General features: G+C 33.5%; 1 protein-coding gene across 1 annotated transcript in view; it reads left to right on the top strand.

Moving 5' to 3' along the window:
* The window catches only part of MTAP (methylthioadenosine phosphorylase), a 70,375-nt gene extending 66,749 nt beyond the window's left edge, over positions 1 to 3,626 (top strand). The window contains exons 7-8 of the mRNA XM_074207437.1: positions 1,185 to 1,307; positions 3,287 to 3,626. Of these exons, the coding sequence (XP_074063538.1) occupies positions 1,185 to 1,307; positions 3,287 to 3,325 (162 nt within the window). The 3' untranslated portion in view covers positions 3,326 to 3,626. The remainder of the gene's footprint in view (positions 1 to 1,184; positions 1,308 to 3,286) is intronic.
* The last annotated feature ends 18,026 nt before the right edge of the window (positions 3,627 to 21,652 follow it).

Raw genomic sequence — 21,652 nt, 5'->3', positions numbered from 1 at the left:
GCCTCAGTTCTTCATCTGCAAAATGAAAAGAAGAAGGAAATGGCAAACAACTCTAGTATCTACCAAGAAAACCACAAATGGGGTGACAGGGCGTCAGACATGACTGAAATGACTGAACAGCAACAACTAAATATGGGACTCAATTCCAGGTCTTCTTATTTCATGTCTAGCATTTTCTTCATCACATTTTGCCTCTCTCCTTGTCAATGGAAGTTCTGAGCAAGTATATAAAGGGGCCAGAACTAAACTTGGAGAATGCAGCTTCCTAAAATTAATCATTTCTGAAAGGTGAAGGTAATGCTAGGGTAGAGGTCTATTTGAGTACTGGTGAATACAAATGAAGAGAAATGTTTGGACCCAGGAGAAGGGGAAGGATAAAAACAACACCTTAAAATGCAGATCCTACCCTTTTTCCTGCCTCCCCGCCCCGACTGAAACCTTGTTATTTTTAAGAAGAGAAAGTACTGAAAGGGAATTTGTACTGTTGAAAAATATACAGGTCTGTGAGATCTTCCAGAATTTTTTTGTGGCTCCAACTCACCCCATGGGTAAAAACTCAGCAAGAGATTTACAATTCAAAAGTCCCAATTCCCAGTTGACCATTTAGGGATCCCAATATTAGTTCAACTAGAATCTCAAACAGAATTACAGATGTCCCAAGAATAATTTGTTTTGCTTTGTTTTGAATTATATTTTCTATGATTTCAAACGTCATTTCTCAGGCCATGTTGGAAGGCAGGGATTCTTCGTTTCCTTTTTTTTCTTTCTATCCAGAGTAAAAGGTGAATCTTCTTTCAGAACATCTAATTTTTATTCTTATGACACTACAGTTTTCTTTGAAATTGAAAATTATTTTAAAAGTATATTGAAGTGATCTGTCTATGATAAATGAAAGGTCAAAGATTTAGAGCTGGAAGGAACTTTACTGGGTATCTTTTTTTTTCAACTCTGGTCACAGAGGAAATAAATAGAAGATCAAAAATTTAAATCCAGAGGTTCTCTAATTCCAATTCAGCATTCTTTCCATTGCCCACTGTCTGCTTTAAAAAATTAGATGTGTAGTGAAAGCATTAAGTTATTTTACTTAAACTAAGTTGTCTTTTGTTTAAACATTCTGGTAGTCACAATGCAAAAGAGAATTGAAAAACTTCAAGGCTTTTAATATCACTTGCTGTTTTATCTAGGTTTCAGTTGATAATGTCATGAAGACTCTGAAAGAAAATTCAAATAAAGCAACCAGTTTACTTCTTACTGCAATACCACAGATTGGGTCTATGGAATGGTCAGAAACCCTGCGCAGCATGAAGGTAAGTCTTTTATAAATGAACTTGCAGCAGAAGCTGCTTAATCACATTCTGCTTTTTCTATTCCCTCAACTTTGTTTTTCCTTTCCTCACTTCTGTCCTCACCCTTCAGACACCAAACCCACTCCCCCCTGCCCCACATTTTTCATTCTTGCTAGTTTGCCATAATGTAGTGCCTCATATAATTTACAGACCTGGGTTGGAAGAATCTCAGAGGCCACTTAGCCTAACATGACCCTGATTAAGAATCTCCATTTCCCAAATGTCCAACAAGAGATTATTCAGCCTCTGCTTAGAGATAGGAAACTTATTACCTTCCAGAGCAGTCTGTTTCATATTAGAACACCTCTGATACTTTTTAAACATGATGACTACCTTCCTTATGAGAGATATTTAATGTAAATAAAGCTTGAAACTGAAAGTATTAAATGAATTTATATTTAGTCTGGTACACTGGAAAATGAAAAAAAAAAGAAAAAAAACACTGCTAAAGCAAAAGTTTCCTTCCCTGCTCAAAAAAATTGATTGGGAATACTGTTTCTTTGTTTTGGGGAATTATTCTGATGATGATGATGATGATAACTATTATGAGAAGATCATATGAAATTTCTTTGAATTATCTTATCTTTTTTTATACCCCCACCACCCCAGTTTAAAAAGAGTACTACTGTTTTGTGTTCACACATACACATACACAGAAACATACACATGTTATGCTAGAAAGTTTCTTTTCAAATACAATGGAACCCAGAGCATGCTCTCTTGCAGACTTCACAGTAGGCATCCAATAGCCTTATGGGTTTATTATTTATGTTCATTTGTTTGTATCAGGAAACCATCTTAAGTCTGACGAATGACAGTGGACCCCTAAACCCATAGTTAAATCTCTCTGTGGACAATATATTAACCATATTTATGTTCTATTATTGATCAAATAATACCCAATTACATTTTAGTCTGGTTAGAGATGAGAAGCACCACAAGGAATTAGGACTAGTTTCTGATATAACTAGAGGTTTTTTAAGCTTTTAACTCCAAATGAAATGAATCATCATAAATATTAAACAAAGGAATTATCTCATTAACAGTTAGAAAATAATTTGCAAGAATGGAGAATACCAGCTTAAGTGCAAATGAAAGCCTTGCTTTTAGTTGCCAGGTTTTTAAAAATTAACTTAGAATTTCAATTTCAGAGTTTAAATCATCTACATAGCATTTTGCAAAATTGTAAAAAGACAATTGACTGGGGTTTATAATATACTTTCCTGAGGATCATCAAGGAGATATCAGGATATAATTAATAAAAAGATTACTGGATATAGGGTCAAAATATGACTGGCTCCTAAACATGGCTGATCTGGGCCTCATGGCATGTATAATGGGAAGAATGCTAGGCTTGGATCTAAGAGAGCCTTAAGTCCTGTTCTTGTTAATAATTGTGGGACCTTGGGGATATCACTTAATCTCTCTGATTATTTCCTCATCTGTAAAATAAAGATATTAATAATAAACTATAGTATCTACCTCAAAGGGTTATTGTGAGGAGTAAAGGAGATCATATATTTTCAGTGCATCAGTATTTAATTTTTCTGTTACAATCTTGTTGATGTGGGTCCTTCCCTCTATTTTATTTTATTTTTGTTTTTTTGCAAGGCAATGGGGTTAAGTGACTTGCCCAAGGCCACACAGCTAGGTAATTATTGAGTGTCTGAGGTCAGATTTGAACTCGGGTCCTCCTGACTCCAGGGCTGGTGCTCTATCCACTGCCACCTAGCTTCCCCCCTTCCCTTTATTTTAGAGAGGAGGAAACAGGCCTTGAAAGATGAAGCCACTTTCTCAAGGGTCATACAGTGATTTTATTCTTTCCCTCAGAAATTGTGCTATTTTAGTAAAGAAAACCAAATAAATACCTTCAATCCTTATTATTATTTGTTTATGATGACCTATTGGAATTCATTTATTTGTTGACATCTTTGTTTCAGCATGTAGTCCAGTTTTCCATTATTTTACCAAGACACTGAAATGGTATGGATACTCAGAAGAGCAGAAGAGGTTCCCTCTCCAACAATCTCCAGGATGTGTAATTACCACAAATAATAGAGAATCACATGCTCTGAAATACTTGTGAAATAGTTGTGGTAGTTAAAGATTGTATTTACTTCTGCTAGGTCTTGGTAGCTTCAGAAGTCAGTAAATATGCTTCTAAAGAGACTTGGAAACAGGCTGCCATCCCATTATCTCTGATGTTTAAAGTTTAAAGAAAGAAAATACCATCCCAAAGTAGATCATTTCTCCCAACATTAAATGCAGATTTAAAAAGGAGGAAGTTTGTTGAGTCTTTTCTGTTAGAAAAGTACTTGGCAATCATTTTCATGGCCTATCTTTCCAAGAAGAATTATATTTATCTAGAAATGAAGATGCAACTCAAGAAAATCTATATATGCATTTTAGTATTGTAGGCATTTTATTGTTGATATTGTATCTATTTTTTAAAAATTGTTGCTACTTTTGTGGACCTGTGAATTCCTATATATATATATATATATATATATATATATATATATATATAGTTTAATTAATTTAAGCTTTTTTAATAAAATCATTTTCTTGCCTACCATAAAGTTAAGCTTTTTTTAAAAAAAATAACTTATGTTTGCTATTGAATGGGATTTATGAGGAAGACTATTTGGACTTGACGGTTGATGTGTATCAAAAGATACAAAGAATGTTCCAGGAAAGCTTTATCTTGAAATGGTATGTTTGCTTTCGCTTCTCTGTGGTTTTCAATAAAACATTCTTTAAAGTGCTCCAAGCCTTTGTTGTTTGAAATATTTCTGATCATATTTCAGTTTCTGTGTGATGTTGTATACAGATTGTGTGTGTGTGTGTGTGTGTGTGTGTGTGTGTGTGTGTGTGTGTGTGTGTGTGTCTGTAGGCTTACTTTGAAGTAGTATATTTCTCTAAAAATAAGTCACATTTACTCCTGTTCTCACTTACCTTATTCTCATTATTAGAAAAAAGTTTTGGAAGGTAGAAGAGAAGAAGGTTTCATGATACTTGTCTGCCTATTTAATATGTGAAGTTGGAGACTCAGACAGCCAATAGAAATCTAAAACCAAAACTAAAGGTAAATTCCTAAGTACCCTGCTGAAAATATGGAGGGGGACCAACCCTTTAAAAGGTCTACACACTGATGTGATGGTCGAACTGTGAGTTTTTCTTCAAAGTAAGAATGCTGGAGCAGTGATTGAGAAAGGAGCGCTCTGTACAGCTACATTGTCAGTGTTCCATATCTAAATAGCAGTAATCCTGAGCTTATATAAGAGCATGTGACAGTATTGAAAGAAATGGAGAAATTCTGAATTCTAGAGCTGAAAGGAACCTCTAAAGCAATCTACTCCAACCCATACAAAAAAGTTTGCCTCTAGTTTGGGACTTTTTTTAAACACCTTTTTTCAATTAATCGATAAACATTCATTAAGCAACCATTATGTGCCAGCTTGGGCCCCTATTAGGTGGGTGGAACACCAGGCAGTTCCTCATCTTTAAAATGTGGACACAATGGAGATGTAAATGGCAAAGCGCAACTGTATCTTTGCCAAGAAAACACCTGGGGTAAAAGACCTCGGGATCATGTTGGACACAACTGAACAACATGTTGCCACTGTGTTAGGCACTGAAGATACAAAAGGAGGCAAAAGACAGTCCTTGCCTACAATCTACTAGGCTATATGTAAACAAAACTAAGCTACACATAGGATAAATAGGAAATAACAGAGAAGGCAATAGAACCTTTTTTTTTTGGAGACTTTGGCTTCCTTCTCCAGCCTTTTGAGTTTAAATGTTCCAAGACATTTTAACAGTCCAAACTTAATCCTCCATTATTTAGTTCTTGTTTCTGTAGTGTACAGATAATTTTTTTTTAAGTTTAAGAGTTTTGAAGGCTAAGCAGTTTGACCAAATATATTAGGTTCATATTTTTTCCTGTTGAAGTACATTAGGCACTTGTATTCTAAGCCTTGGTGGTGTTTCTGATGAGTTTCCCCTTAAGAGAGGCTGTAATTCACAGAATCTATGCATGGAAACCATTACTATGAGATTAGTCAACGGAAACACACTGATAATAATGTTTTTAAGTTTAATATAGCCGTGTGTACAAAAATAATACCTTGCTAACAGTTCCTATGTAGTCATGGAAAAGCTACAACCAGTATTGTCCAATAACAAGTTTCTCTCCATCCTATTCATTAACTCCTTAACACTATATTCACTGGTATGCAGATGTATCCTCTGCATAATATAAAATGTGATTCATCAAGTCTTAACTACAAACTAATAATATGCAATGATTTTTTTAGCAGCATAAGTTCCCTTTTACTATATATTCTCATGGCAGAGGGTACTTGAGTAGGAAAAAAAATAATAGGGGTGAGACAGAGGGAGAAGCTTTGAATATTGACATGCAAATCAACCAGCTCCAGACAGCCAACATTATCAGGATATAAGTATCCCATTCTCAGAAGTGTCTTTTTGGAGTACATTTCCCCAGTTCTGCAGAACCAAGCCTGAATAGTCTACTTGAATGGAGATATATATATATATGAAATGACTGATTTATTCCCTTTGTATGAGTCCCTTTCTCATCCTCCCCAATTTTCTATGTGTCATTTGCTAATAAAACTTGAGTGTTGAACTGACTCCCATTGTCATGACATTCATGGCATCAGAACTCTCTAAGGGGTAAAATAAACCCAGATGTTTGGCCCAAGGACTTTTTTTAGATATGAATTGGGTACCCAGAAAGGTACTTCCCTTTTGATAGCCCCCACTTCTGATGGGGCTTTGGGCACTCTACCCAGTTCTAGAAAGTAAGGGTGAAGAGGATAACCACAGTCCTGCCAGAACAGTCTCTCTTATGTCAGAGGACTTCCACAGTGTCACCAGAAATAGGAATGCTTGCATTCATTGACCAAACTTGGATTTTGGTTGTAGTCCTGGCTCTCAGACCCAGGGGAAAAATGAGCACTAGTGTCTTAGTGATAGTTGCAGGTTGAGAAAAATGCAGGAGTGTAGTAGACACACCTCTTCCTAAATCATACCACCTAGGAAAAATGAAAAACTTAAGGTCCTCTGAATTACCTCTGAAAACAGCAGCATAAATAATCCTGAATCTTGAGGTAGTGTCTACCCATTTTAGCATGAGTTAAAATTCAAGAAATAGGCTGGAAAAATAAACAACAGAAAAAGATATTGACCCTAGAATGTTATTATGGGGGCAGTAAAAATCAAAAGGCAACAAAGTTTGAAAACTCTGATATCAAAACCATGACTCTAAGCTATGTAAGAACTAAAAAAGGATTTTTAAAATCAAGTAAAAGGTAAAGGAAAAATTTGGAAGAGAGTAATACAAGAAAATCTTTAAAAAAAGTCAACTGTTTAGGTAAAGAAGGCACAAAAAATATTGAAGACAACACTTTGAAAAACAAAATAGAGCAAATGGAAAAGCCACTGAGGAAAAGAATTCCTTAAAATGTAGGATTGGCCAAAAGTAACCTGAAAAATAGATCCAGGAGAAATTAAGAATTATTGGATTACCTGAAAGATTTGACCAAAAAAAAAGAGCTTACACATCAACAAACTGTCCGGGGAGACAGCTAGGTGGCACAGTGAATAGACACTGGCCCTGGAGTCAGGAGGTCCTGAGTTCAAATCCAGCCTCAGACACTTAATTGCCTGAGTGACCCATTGCCTTAAATAAATTTAAAAAAATAAATTCAAAAAAGAAACTGTCCAGGAAAAATGCCCTGGAATTATAGAACCAGAGGATAAAATTGAAATGGATATAATATTCCAGAGGGTAATAGATCTAGCATTACAACCAAGAATCACCTACTCAACAAAACTTGAGAATATTTTTTCTGGGGGAAAAATGGTTATTCAAAGAAATAGGACTCCTCAAGCATTATTAATGAAAAGACCATAACTGAAAAGAAAATTTGACTTTCAAATATGACCCAAAAGAAGCATAAGGGCAGTTTGGTGGTGCAGTGGATAGAGTACCGGCCCTGGTGTAAGGTGAGTTCAAATTTGACCTCAGACAATTATCTAGCTGTGTGACCTTGGGCAAGTCACTTAACCCCATTGCCTTGCAAAAAAATAACAAAAAATTATCAAAAGGGCTGCTAGGCAGCTCAGTGGATAGAGCATTGGCCCTGGAGTCAGGAGTACCTGAGTTCAAATATGGCCTCAGACACTTAATAATTACCTAGTTGTGTGGCCATAGGCAAGCCACTTAACCCCATTGCCTTGCAAAAACTTTATAAAAAATTACCAAAAGCAGTATAAAATGTGGAAACACCTAAGGGAAATCAAAAGGGACTTAATAAGTTTAAACTGATTTTTATTCCTAGATACTTGTAATTCATAAAAACTTTCTCAACCTTAGAGCAAAAACACATATTAGATAGAAAGCAAAGATGTGAGTTGAATATGATAGGATGGTTATCTAAAGAAAATTAAGTTATGAGAGAAAAATGCACTGGGAGAAGGGGAAAGGGAGAGGTAGAATGGGGTTAAATTATCTGACATAAAAGAAGAGTGAAAAAAAATTTATAGCGGAGGGGAAGATGGAGGAAAAGAGAAGAGGAAAGCATGAACCTTACTCTAACCAGAATGGCTCAAAGATAGAATAACATACATGATCAGTCTGGTATATAAATCTTACTTTACCATACAGGAAAGGAAAAGGGGAAGAAGATAAGTTCTTCACATTCCCCCCCTCCTCAAATGCTTACAATAGCTGATAGAAGGGAAGGTAGAATGGGGGGGGAGATAAAAGTCAGAAGCAAAATACTTGAGAATGTGAAGGGGGAGGAAGAGGTTGGAGGGAAATATATTGTGGATATTCATTACTGTGAAAAAATTACAGTATGACTGATAAAGCCCTCATTTTTCAAATATATACATAGAAAATAGTCAGAATTTATAGAAATTTAAGAGCCCTTCTTTATTTGATAAATAGTTAAAGGAGAGGAAGAGATGGTTTTCAGTTAAAGTCGTAAAGCTATTTATAGTCATGAAAAATGCTCTAAATGATTATTGATTAGATAAATGGAAATTAAGAGAACTTTGAGCTATCATCACACACTTAGCAGATTGTCTAATGTGACATAAATGGACAATTAATACACTAATGCCCTGGCAGTGAAAGGTTCAGCCATTCTGAAAAGCAATATGGAACTATGCTCAGAGAGCTATAAAACCATACATACAGAAATGTAGTAAATTGGGAAACAATTTTCACAACTAGTATTTCTGACAAAGGACTCATTTCTAAAATACATAGAGAACTGAGTCAATTTTATAAAAAAAACAAAAAACACCAATCCATTCCCCCCCAAAATGGTCAAAGGATATGTGAAGGTAATTTGCAGATGAGGAAATCCAAGCGATCCTTAGTCATATGAAAAATTTCTCAAAGTTGTTACTTATTAGAGAAATGCAAATTAAAGCATCTCTGAGGTACCACCTCACACCTCTCAGAATGGCCAGAAAGGACAATGGTCATTGTTGGAAGGGATGTGTGGGAAATCTGGGACACTAATACATTGTTGGTGGAGATGTGAACTCATCCAACCTTTCTGGAGAGCAATTTGGAATTATGCCCAAAGGGCAATAAAAATATGCATACCCTTTGATCCAGCAATACCACTACTGGGTCTATACCCTGAAGTGATGATGAAAAAGGGTAAAAACATCACTTGTACAAAAATATTCATAACAGCTCTGTTTGTAGTGGCAAAGAAATGGAAATTGAGTGAATGTCCTTCAATTGGGGAATGGCTGAAAAATTGTGGTATTTGTACATTATGAAACACTACTGTTCTATTAGAAACCAGGAGGGATGGGAATTCAGAGAAACCTAGAAGAACTTGCATGAACTGATGGTGAGTGAGATGAGCAGAACCAGAAGAACATTGTAAGAACAGCAACATGGCGTTGAAGATCTATCTTAATGGACTTGCTCATTTCATTGGTACAACAATCAGGGACAATTTGGGGGTATCTGCGGTGGAGAATACCATCTTTATCCAGACAAAGAATTGTGGAGTTTGAACAAAGACCAGAGACTATTTACCTTTAATTAAAAAAAAAATACCATTATCTTAGCATGTAATTTTGCTATCTCTTATATATATTTTTTTCCCTTTAGGATATGATTTCTCTCTCAACACATACAAATTTAGATCAGTGTATAGCATGGAAACAATGTAAGGACTTCTGTGTGGGGTGGGAAGAGGGAAGTGGGATTAAGGGGAAAATTGTAAAATTCAAAAATAAATAAGTAAAAAAAACAGGCATACCTTTTGTCAAAACAATACCACTACTAGGTCTGTATCCAAAGGAGATTTTTTTTCAAAAGAAAAAGCACATATGTGTTCACAAAACATTATAGCAACTTTTAGTGGTGGCAAAGAAGTGGAAATTAAGAGGATGCCCATCAATTCAGGAATAGCTAAACAAGTTTGTATATAATTGTGATAGAATACAATTGTACTATAAAGAAATGATGAGCAGGTTGATCTCAGAAAAACCTCGAAAGACTTGTTCAAACTGATGTAAAGTTGAAAGAGTAGAATCAGAAGAATATTGTTCACAGTAATGGCAATATTGTATGATCTACCATCTCAGGAAGATCTATTCTCAGCATGATCTAAGATAATTCTGAAGGACTTGTAAAGTATTATCCCCCTTTAGAGGAAAGAAGTGGTGGAGCCTGAATGCAAATCGAAGATAATTTTATTTTACTTACTTGTCTTGGATTCTTGTCTTTCTTTCCCAATATGACTTACATGGAAATATGTTTTGCATAATTACATATGCATAACCTGCTTGTCTTCTCAATGAAAGGGAGAGGGAAGAAAGGAAGGGAGAGAATTTGGAACTCAAAATTTGAAAAAAGAATATTTAAAATGTTTTTACAGATAATTGAGAAAATAAAAAATTAAAAGGAAGAACTGAAGTTTGAAATTATCAATAAAAATTTTTCAAAAGAAATTATCAATGTCAAAAGTAAGAAACAAATAAAAAGTTTTGCTAAAAATATAAATGGACCAAAATTGCTCTATACTGATATTGAATGCTGTTAAACTCATGAGTTGAAGTGGTTTTTTTTCTTAAAAAGGTAACTTGAAGATGCAGTTAACTGAATTGATGTCATTGAATATTGCATATATTGGCAATACATTTTATGTTTTGAATTCATAATTTTGTCTAATATTATATTCCTAAATTTTCTTACATTGTGAATTTTGAGAAACTTTAGTATAAGAAATGAGACTAGAAAGGTGATGAAATCATTTCACTAGAGAATGAAGTACTCTTTTGATCAGGATGCTGTGAAATTATTAAATTATTTAATGGCTGTTGCCATAATGTTAAAAACCTATCAAGTTTTTAATTAGGTATATTTTATTTTAAAAAGAAGAATAATGCTGTGTAGGAAAAGTTACTAAAAAATGTTGAATGAATGTTTTTCAAAGAACCTGGTAAGCTTTTGGTTAATTATTTGTTATTATAGCAACATGAGAAAAAAAAAGGAGTAACTATCTAACAAACTGTGATTAGTAAGATTTGCAATATGAGGTAACAACCCCCACCCTGAAACAACTTTAAACCTATAATTTGATATTGTCTGGGTTTTGATACTGGATATGATTGAACTGTCATTAAGCCAATAATTTATCATTCAAGGGAAATGTCATGTGCTGTCCAAAGGATATAAGATTTGAGAAGTGCTGTAGATGAATTCTGTGCTAGGGATATAAGACAGAACTCCTTCCAAATTCAGGAATTAGTGAAAATCATGCTGCAGACCATATAGATAAGATCTGCCCCCAGAACAATCCTTTTATCAGTACAACCATCAATGTTACCAAGAATCTTGAAGGGCTAAACCTAGGCTTATAATAACAATGGTTGCAATAGCCCTAAGAACTAATTTAAATTCCAACTACTAAGTGGCAGGTTGGGGTAGATTTTGAGAGATATGTCTAGAGAGCCAGTCTAGAAAATTAGAAGACCTGGGGTCAAGTCCCATCTCTACAGGGCAGATAATAATGGCTATGATACTGAGTTGGTCACTACTCAATGCTTCATGTAACTTTAAGGGTTGCAAAACAGTTGCAGGTATTCACTAGTAGAATTAATCACCAGGGATTAATTGGGAACACTTTTCATTTTACAATGTAATCGTAACCATAGACTATCATTTCTGTGTTCCTTCATCCACCCTTCCATAAATTGGTGAATTAATTCTGTATACACATAGATCTCTTTAGATTATACCCATTTCCCCACTTCATTGAAATCGCTTTCCTTAGTGTCTTTGAAATTTCATTTCTTAAGACTTTTCTACCCCTCCTGGGGAACCGGGACCAAAAATTTTTAGTTCAGGGCAATGGTGTGAAACTCAAAATAGTAATAAATCCTGGCTTCATGTTGACTTAGAAAAGCACAAATCAATATATTCTATTGGATTTTTATTTCTTTGATTAAACATTTCCCAATTAGTTGGGAGTTGTTTTTTGTTTTTTTTTGTTTTTGTAAACCAAAAGTTTAAATGGGTTAAGTGACTTGGCCAAGTTACACACACACACACAAGCACACACACACACACACACACACACACACACACACACACACACACACAAACAGGCACTGCAGGGCTGGTGCTCTATCCACTGTACCATCTAGCTGCCCTCCCAATTCCATTTAATATGATTTATATAATATTGGTTCAAGAGTTTTGCCTGCAGCACGCTTCCTGCAAGCACTGAGCTTGATATCTCTTGCCTATGAACTATTCAGCACACCCTTCTATAGAACCCATTGAAATTTCCTTTCCCAAAATCTAGGTTGCAAGTCAAACTATGCACAGCTTTCCTTTCTTTTTAATCACAAAGTCTTAGGAGATGATGGACACTCTCTTGTCTGATGTTTATCCTGTGTTTCTTTTGGATCATTCTCTGTTAGTGAGAATCAGATCCACTCCAGAATTTCAATTTATTGGTTCCTTCATCTTTTAGAGATTAAAATTATCTTCTTAAAAAATTGAAATTATCTTCTAAAGAAATTTTTAAATTAAATTCTCTAAAGAAATTATTATCTCTTCTTTTAACAAAAAATATCTGGATGATTGAAGTGTAGTAGGCTTGTCATTTATTTTCTAAACTCCTTGTCTGTCTTTTAGATGATTTGGCGCTTACTCTGATAACAGAATCAATTTTGTCATTCTTTACATTGCTCTCCACCCAAATTATGTCCACTACATTATTCTTCCACATTGTTCTTCCACAAATTCTGTCCAGTCTTCCTTATGCTTTCTGGATTTCCTCCAAATAGTACATCCTATGTTTTACTTATTTTGAAGAAGGGATGAATAAGGGATAATCAAAGTCATATTCCAGTCAGAGTTTTATCCCACTAGGTTTCTGTAATAACTATGAGATCAAATCTGATTGCTTGTGTTAGGAATATCAGTTCATCTTATCTCCTCTGAAATGAATTACCCAAGGCCCCACAACTAGTCAATGGGAATTTAAAATTAAGTAACATTTATTGTCAAAAATTTGAAATACCTCTTTCCATTTAGAGCTCCTTCTAAAAATAAACTTATATATGTGTCTGTTGTACTGTAATGTATTTTATGGGAGTCATATATTTTTTGCTTGTTCTCAAATACATTCTCCTACTTGAGTCTTGACCTATGCATGCATATAAAGGGCCCCTGGTACCCTTCCTTATCAAGGTGTATCCTTGCCAAGAAGCTGATACCTTCAGGATGTTAGGGAATACAAGATCCAAAAGAAACACAGGATAAACATCAGACATTAATTACAAGGGAATCAATAATGACAAATTGCTTACCTTTTATACATAGAAGTGTAAGCTATATGTCTAAGATTGTTAGTAGTGATTGGGTAGTTCAAAAGAAAGAGTGGGACAGAGCTTCATGTAATATGATTTTTTTTTCTTTTTGCCCAAAGTCACACAGCTACTAAGCATCAAATATCTGAGGTCAGATTTAAACTCTGGTCCTCCTGACTCCAGGGCTGGTACTCTATCTTCTGTACTAACTGATCTGAATTTGAGTTTTAAAAAGTAAAATTGTGTAGGAAGAGATAAAAAATTTCATATAACTGAGATGCAAGAGGAAAAATTAATACAGAGAAATTATATGGGGGAGGAGGGCTGGTGGTTCTGGAATTCTACTCTCATTGGGAATGGGGTAAGGAAGGATCAATGCATATATCTCTAGAAGGGTATAAAAGTCTTCTAAATTCAGAAAGAAATAAGAGGGTAAAGGGATAGGGAGAGTACTGAGAGGATGAGGGAATAGGATAAGGGAGACTACAGAAGGGGTCTTTATATTAATAAACAGGATAAAGGAAGAACAAGTTTACACATTTGGAAGGATATTGAAGTTTCTGAATTTGAACAGAAAAAATAGGGGCAAGAAGATGGGAGGGAGATAAAGGAGGGATTCTTGGAGAAAGAGTAGGTCAAGAACAGGAGGCCAAGGTTGTGGGTAGAAGTAAAGTGGAAGAGTGAGGGGGAATAGGAATAGGGTAAGAAGAATAACGAGCAAAACAAGAAGAGAGAAACAAGTAATTATAGCTTAGAAGATAAATTGAATGAATTCAGCCATGAAATCGAAACAAGTACAAGATTAAAAATTTGAATTTAGCAATATGTTCTTTCAAGAAATGCATTAAATATGAGAGATACACACAAATATAAAAATCTCAGATAAAGTTAAAACTAAAATAGATTTAATCAAAGAAAGAAAACAGGAAACTATACTATATGTTAGTCATATTAATCACAATTGTTTTAGATAATTTAAAATAGCTAGACAGTATAAGGTTGGATTATTGTGTGGTTTGGGAAATAATGAGCTGGTGGATTGTGAAAAATATGAAAAGCCTTGAACCTATGAAGAGAGATGCTATCCACCTTTAGAGAAATAGAAGACAAGTGGAAATAAGCATAGTACAGTCTTACAGGTGTATGAATGTGTATATGCATATATATGTGATATGTACATATACATATGTGTATATACATTTACATACCATATATCTGAGGGGAGGGATAAAGAAGGAAAAAATAAAGTAAAAAGTACACAGCAGAGAATAAAAGAAAATACAAGAAACAGAAAAGATGAAAACTGCATTATGATAAAAATGAAGCTTTGTACACAATCTATAGTATTATATAGATTTTTTAAAGATGAATATTTATTAATATCAAATTCTCTCTTATGCTCTACTGTGAACATGGGAATTTTTTTTTCATTCTGTGTACCTGGCATTTTTTTCTTTCTTATTTTGTATTTGTTTAAAATAAATTCTTAAAAAATAGAATTTCTCCAGAAAAGCAATTTTTAAAATGGTAATTAGAAGTATATACAATGATTAAATAATGTAAATGAAAGAAATATTAAAAAGAAATTTAATGTTGTATAATTATAATGACTTATCAGAAAGAGAGGAGGAAAATCACCTTTCATACATTAGAGAATAGAATAGGGAATCTGGTTTCCAAATGTTTAATTTGCTATCAGAAGTAGCCAGTGTGTTGGTTAATTTTGCTTAGTTGTTTTTATTTGCGAAAAGGGAAGCCTCAGTGTCTATATGGGGAGGGTGTGACTTCCTAATGATGACTTGTGGAAAAAATGTAACTCCAATAAATTTTTTTTAAAATAGTGGCTGAGTTCTCTGTCAATATTGTGGTTTAGTCAGACGGTAAACAAGTATTTATCAAACATTTATCCCTGTCCTTAAGAAAGCTTTCTTTTTAATGGGGTGTCAATATGTAAATGGTTAGTTAAACACAAGCTATACATAGAATAAATGAAGAGTTATCTGACAGGGTAAAGAACTAGCCTTCTCCACACTAGAAACAGTCACCCATAAAAGGCAGAATTTAATCTAAGTCTTTAAGAAAACCTGGAAACTAAGAGGAAATGGGAGAACAAAATTAAATTAAAGAATTTAAAGAAGTTGTTTAAAAGTGAACTAAGGGGGTGGCTAGGTGGTGCAGTGGATAGACCGGCCCTGGAGTCAGGAGTACCTGAGTTCAAATCCGGCCTCAGTCACTTAATTACCTAGTTGTGTGGCCTTGGGAAAGCCACTTAACCCCATTGCCTTGCAAAAAAAACTAAAAAAAAAAAGAAAAAAGTGAACTAGCCTGGAAACCTAGAAAAGATTCTTGATCAGATACTAGTTGGACTAAATGACCATTTGCATCCCTTCCAATTTCAAGTTTTTATGATTATGTAATAATAAAAGACCACATCAAGCTGGTCTGCCTTTTAAAAATACATATAATATTAAAAAACAGATCTGACACTATTTGTTTATAAGAAACATATTTAAAATGAGAGATACACATACAGTAAAAATAAGAACTAGAGTAGAATCTATAATTATGTTTTAGTTGGTACAAAAAAAGGGTGAGCAATCATGAGCTAAGCCAAAATTAAAATAGATTTAATTAAAAGGGACAAACAGGAAAGCTACATTATGATAAAAGTACCATAGAAAAATGAAGTAATATCAATACTATGCCTATATATACCAAATGCTATATAGCATCCAAAATTTTAATGAAAAAGTAAATTAATTACAGTTAGAAATAGATAGCAATACTATAATAATGGGGGACTTCAATCTTTCAGATTTAGGCAAATCTAAATGAAAAATAAATAAGAATGAAGTCAAGGAGATGAATAGTCTTAGATAAGTCAGATATGTTAGATATCTGGAAGGGGATTAAAAAAGAGAATGAAAAAGATATAACTTTTCTCTTCTTGATACATGATACTCTTACAAAAATTAACCACATATTAGGGCATAAAAACTTTATAGTTAAATGTGGAAAAGCAGAAATATTAAATTTATCCTTTTCAGTTCACATAATAAAATTATATTTAATAAAATATGGGAAACATTAAAAATTAATCAGAAACTAAGTAACAATCTTAAAGAATGAATAGGTTAAATAACAAGGCATAGAAACAAATTTATTTAAAAGAAGGTTGATAATGAAACAACTTATTAAAATCTATGGGTTGTAGCAAAAGCAGTAACCAGAGTAAAATTTATATATATATATATATATATATATATATATATACATAAATACATACATAAATGTTTGCATTCATAAAATAAAGAGGAGAGGGAAACCAAATTATTAGTCTCAAAAATTAAAAGGGTGAAAATATCACTAAGGAAGATAAAATCAAAGTAATTATCAGGAGTTAATTTGCTCAATTATGTGCTAATAATCTTAACAATTTGTAAGAAATGGAAGAGCACTTACCAAAATATAAGCTACTCAGACTGATGGAAGCAGAAATAGAATGTCTAAATAGATCTATTTTAGAAAAAGAAATTGAATGGACCATAAATGATCTTTATAAGAAAGAAATATCAGAGTCAGATGAGTTTATAAGTGAATTCTACCAAACATTTAAATATCAACTAATTACAATCCTAAATAAATTACTTGGAGTAATAAATAGAGAAGGAATCCTACTAAACTTCTTTTATGAAACAGATATGGTACTGAAAAATCAGGAAGAGCAAAACCAGAAAATTTTATATCAAATTTACTATTGTACACAGATGCAAAAATTCTAAATAAAATAATAACCAGAAGATTACAACAATATATCACAAAAATCCATTGTGACAAGTGGAATTTGTATTAAGAATTTAAGGAAAGGAAAATATTAACATAACTGATTATATCAACAATATAAATGGAAACAGTCATATGATTCTATCAATAAATGCTTTTGACAAAATACTCAATCCTGGGGCGGCTGGGTGGCGCAGTGGATAAAGCACCGGCCCTGGAGTCAGGAGTACCTGGGTTCAAATCCGGTCTCAAACACTTCATAATTATCTAGCTGTGTGGCCTTGGGCAAGCCACTTAACCCCATTTGCCTTGCAAAAACCTAAAAGAAAACCCAAGCAAAATACTCAATCCTTTTAAAAGCACATATTTTGGTTTTTGTTTTAGAATGATAAGAAACATTTATCTAAAACCATCAACAAACTTTATTTGTAATGGGGATAATCTGTAAGTATTTTTTTTATTTTAGGGCAATGGGGTTAAGTGACTTGTCCAAGGTCACACAGCTAGGCAATTATTAAGTGTCTGAGTCTGGTTTTCAATTCAGATCCTCTTGACTCCAGGGCCAGTGCTCTATCCACTGCACCACCTAGTGTGCCCCTGGAAGTCTTTTCAACATGATCAGGAGTGAAACAAGAATGCCTATTATAATTAATTTTAGTTCAATATTTTATTTAAAATGCTAGCAATAGCAAAAAAGAGAAGAGAAAGAAATTGAAAGAATTAGAATGTGCAATGAGGTAATACAACTTTCTCTTTGAAGACAGATGGAATGCTAGAGGTTCAGTTAAAAGTTAACTGAAACAATAATTGTAGCATAATAACAGAATATAAAGTTAACCCTCAAATCAGCAATCTTTATATATATATATATATATATATATATATATATATATATATATATATATATGTATATATCACCAACAAAACTGTGCCAGATAAAATAGTAAGAGATACACCAGATACCCCATTTAAAATAACTATAGGATGTATAAAATATCTGGGAGTATATCTGCTAAGACAAACCTGGGAACTACATGAACATCCTTACAAAATACTTTTTATACAAATGAAGTGAAATTTAAATTTTAATTGTTTGTGGGTGGGCAAAGTCAATATAATAAAAAAATGACAATTCTACCTAATCTATTTATTTCATCCATTTAACTCAATTAAACTACCAAAATCATTTTGTTGAATTAGAAAAAATAATAAAATTCATTTGGAAGAACAAAAGGTCAAGAATGGCAAAGGAATTAATGAACAAATGTAAAGGAAGGATGTTTAGATCTTAAACTGTTTTATAAGACAATATATATAAAGTATATAAATATAAAAATATCTTAAATATAAAATCTAGTGTTATTAAACTGTTTATACCCATTCATTCAGCAAAACCAAGATTAGGTCTGTTTCCCAAGGTGATCAGGGAAAAAGAAAAGAACTCATTTTTTATTTTAGGTTTTTGCAAGGCAATGGGATTAAGTGGCTTGCCCAAGGCCACACAGTTAGGTAATTATTAAGTGTATGAGGCTGGATTTGAACTCAGGTACTCCTGACTCCAGGGCCAGTGCTCTATCCACTGCATCACCTAGCCTCCCAAGAACTCATATTTTAAAATTTATAGTATCTTTCTTTGTGTTGACAAAGACTGGAAATTTCATGAATGTCCATCAATTGGGGAATGGCTAAACAAATTGTGGTGGATGATTGTGATGGAATGTTATAAGAGATGACGAGTTAGTTGATTTTAGAAAAACATGTAAAGACTTGCATGAAATAACGAAAAATGACTGAGCAGAACCAAGAAAATGGTTATATACAGTTACAGCAACATTGTAGAAAAATTGTGAACAGCCAAGCCACTCTGAATACTGTAAATAATCAAATCAACTATAAAGGATCTATGAAAGAAGATGTTATCCTCCTTCAGGGAAAGAATCGATAAATAGAAGTATACATAATATATTTTTACAAATTTTTATAAGTCTTTATCAGATGGTGGCCTTCTCTAGTGTGAGTTGGAGAGAGAGAGAGAGAGAGAGAGAGAGAGAGAGAGAGAGAGAGAGACAGTTTAGAACTTAAAATGCAACAACAAAAATAAATATAATTTTTAATTAAAAGATAATATATAATAATTGAAAAGTTATATGAATATTTTTCCAAGAATTTTTTTATTTTTATTCATTGATGAGATTGGGGTTAGGAGAGATGATTTGTTAATTGATAGAATAATTTTTAAAATGATTTAAGAATTCTATCACTAGAACATTACATTTTCTTTTTCTTATATTGCCAGCCTCCTTTTTATAAACTAACAACCAATCTTCCAATTATTCACATAGGCCTCTAAGCACATTATACCCTCCAGATATATTTTTCCAACTTTCTTTTTTACTCCTCAAAGCCTATATTTATTTTTCCCTGTGGTGTTCCTTCCCTTAGCTCTCTCTTCATTTCCCCCCTCTATTTTGACCTTGGATGAATCACCAGTCAGCTTACTGTTGCTCCCTGAGTGTTTTCCCTGTTTTCAGTTTTAACCTCTGTAGTCTCATTCACAGAAAGGAAAGAAAGTACCATTTTACCACTGAGGAAACTGAGATAGATAGAGGTTGTGACTTGCCCAGAGTTAGTTGTGACTAAAGTAGGATTTGAACTCAAGTCTTCCCAATTCCAGGTCCTATGCTCTATCCACTTTATAACTTCTAGTTATAGCCTCTTTATAGCCTTTAGTTAACAGAGTTATTCCTCTATCTGATACAGGTGTTCTTCTAGTTGTCACAGGCTTTCTTGAAAATCTTCAGTGACTTATTTTTGTTTCTGTAGGCAAACTATAAAGCCTGGCAGCCCCCTCTTCACTCAAATCCAATTCATATGTTTGTAATAACATCACTTCACTGATGTCAGGATCTTCTTTGAGAATGAAGGTCAAACGTCAACCTAGCCTAGAACTTAAAGCCTTCCTTAGGCTGCCTTCTATTAGTAAATGACATTAGCTAATTGATCAATCTACACTTAAAAGTGCCTTTTATAAAATTGGCAATGCTAGACAGTGGGAATAAAAAGAAAAAATAAAATAGTTTCTACCCTCAAGGAACACACTTCTATTAGGAAGCAACATATATATGTATATAATTACATATAAAATAAAATATGGAGAAGAAGATCAAATCTTCCTCTTGAGTAGAATATCAAAGGAAAGGGTGTCTTCAGGTACTGGAACTAAAGAATAAAACTGACACTTTAGGAAAATCTCTGACATCTTGATGGAGGATGAATTGAGATGAAATAGCAGTAATATTTATTATAATTCTGCCACATATCCTGGATAGTTTCTCCAAGTGTCTTATGTATAGGTTGAGTTATTCCCTCTTCTCATGTCCCTTCCAAAAGGGAGAGATATTGTACTAATACAACTGACTATCCCAGAAGGTGTAAGCTATTAACATGACTTCCTAGACATTCAAAACAAAAAGACCAACCCATGAAGTCTTTGCTCTTCAAACATGATAGATGTTTCATTTCCATTGAGGTCATTATAACTCAATAAGCTCTTCTAAACTGAGATGTTTCTCTAAACCATAATGTATACTACTTTCTGAGTTTCCTTTTTTCTGTCATGTAAATCTATATACATATATATATGACACATATATAGATATATGAATGTGACATCAGGGAGGTGACGGATTTGAGTGAAGGAGGTGGTATTGTACTAAGTCACAAATCTTACTTTTTCCTCCAGAGCCATCTGGGTCCAGGAATTTGACATGAAGAAGGATGACTGGAGATAGTCCTGGAGGTGAGGAGTCACATAGTAAATATCTGAGGCTGGATTTGAACTCAGTTACTCTTGACTAGTTCACCATATGTATCTATAGCCATTTATATATGCATGTGTGTATGTATATATAGTGGAAATAGAAAAAAATTCACTGAACACCACTTAAAAGGTTTCCTAGGAAGAAAACTAACAGGAATATCACAACTAAATTCCAAAACCCCCAGATAAGGAGAAAATATGAAGAACAACAAGAAAAAAATTCAAATATGGTAGAACCACAATTAGAGTTACAGAAAACCTAGCATTAGCTATGTTAAAAGACTGCAGATCTTGGAACACAACCTATTAAAGAACAAAAGAACTGGGACTGTGGCCAAAAATATGATACCCAACAAAGTGAATGAATGAATGAATGAATGAATGAATGAAAAAAATGGATATTCAAAAAATTGCCAGACTTATAGGATTCTGTTGCAAAAAGACTGGAACTTAATGGAAAATTTGACATACAAGAACCCCCCAAAATATAAGGTAAACATGAAAGACTAATTTCATGGAATTCAAAAAGGATAAATTGTCCTTACGTGGAAATGTAAACCCTATGTCCAAGATTGTTATTAATAAATGGGTAGTTAGAAGGAAAGATGGGGGTAGAACTGAGTAAAATCGGATTTTTAAAATGATCTAGAAAATATTTTTAAAAAGAGTTGCCATTTTAAACAAATGAGGCATGAAAAGAACTGATAGAGGAATTAGATGGCGAAGGAGAGATGGCAGTTCTAGAAACCTAGTCTCATTGGGAATGGGTTAAAGAGGATACAATGTATAAAAGCCTTCTTAATTCAGAAATAAATGA

This window comes from Macrotis lagotis, chromosome X (assembly GCF_037893015.1).
Source record: "Macrotis lagotis isolate mMagLag1 chromosome X, bilby.v1.9.chrom.fasta, whole genome shotgun sequence".
Taxonomy (NCBI): Eukaryota; Metazoa; Chordata; class Mammalia; order Peramelemorphia; family Peramelidae; genus Macrotis; species Macrotis lagotis.
This window is presented reverse-complemented; position numbering and strand designations above follow the sequence as displayed.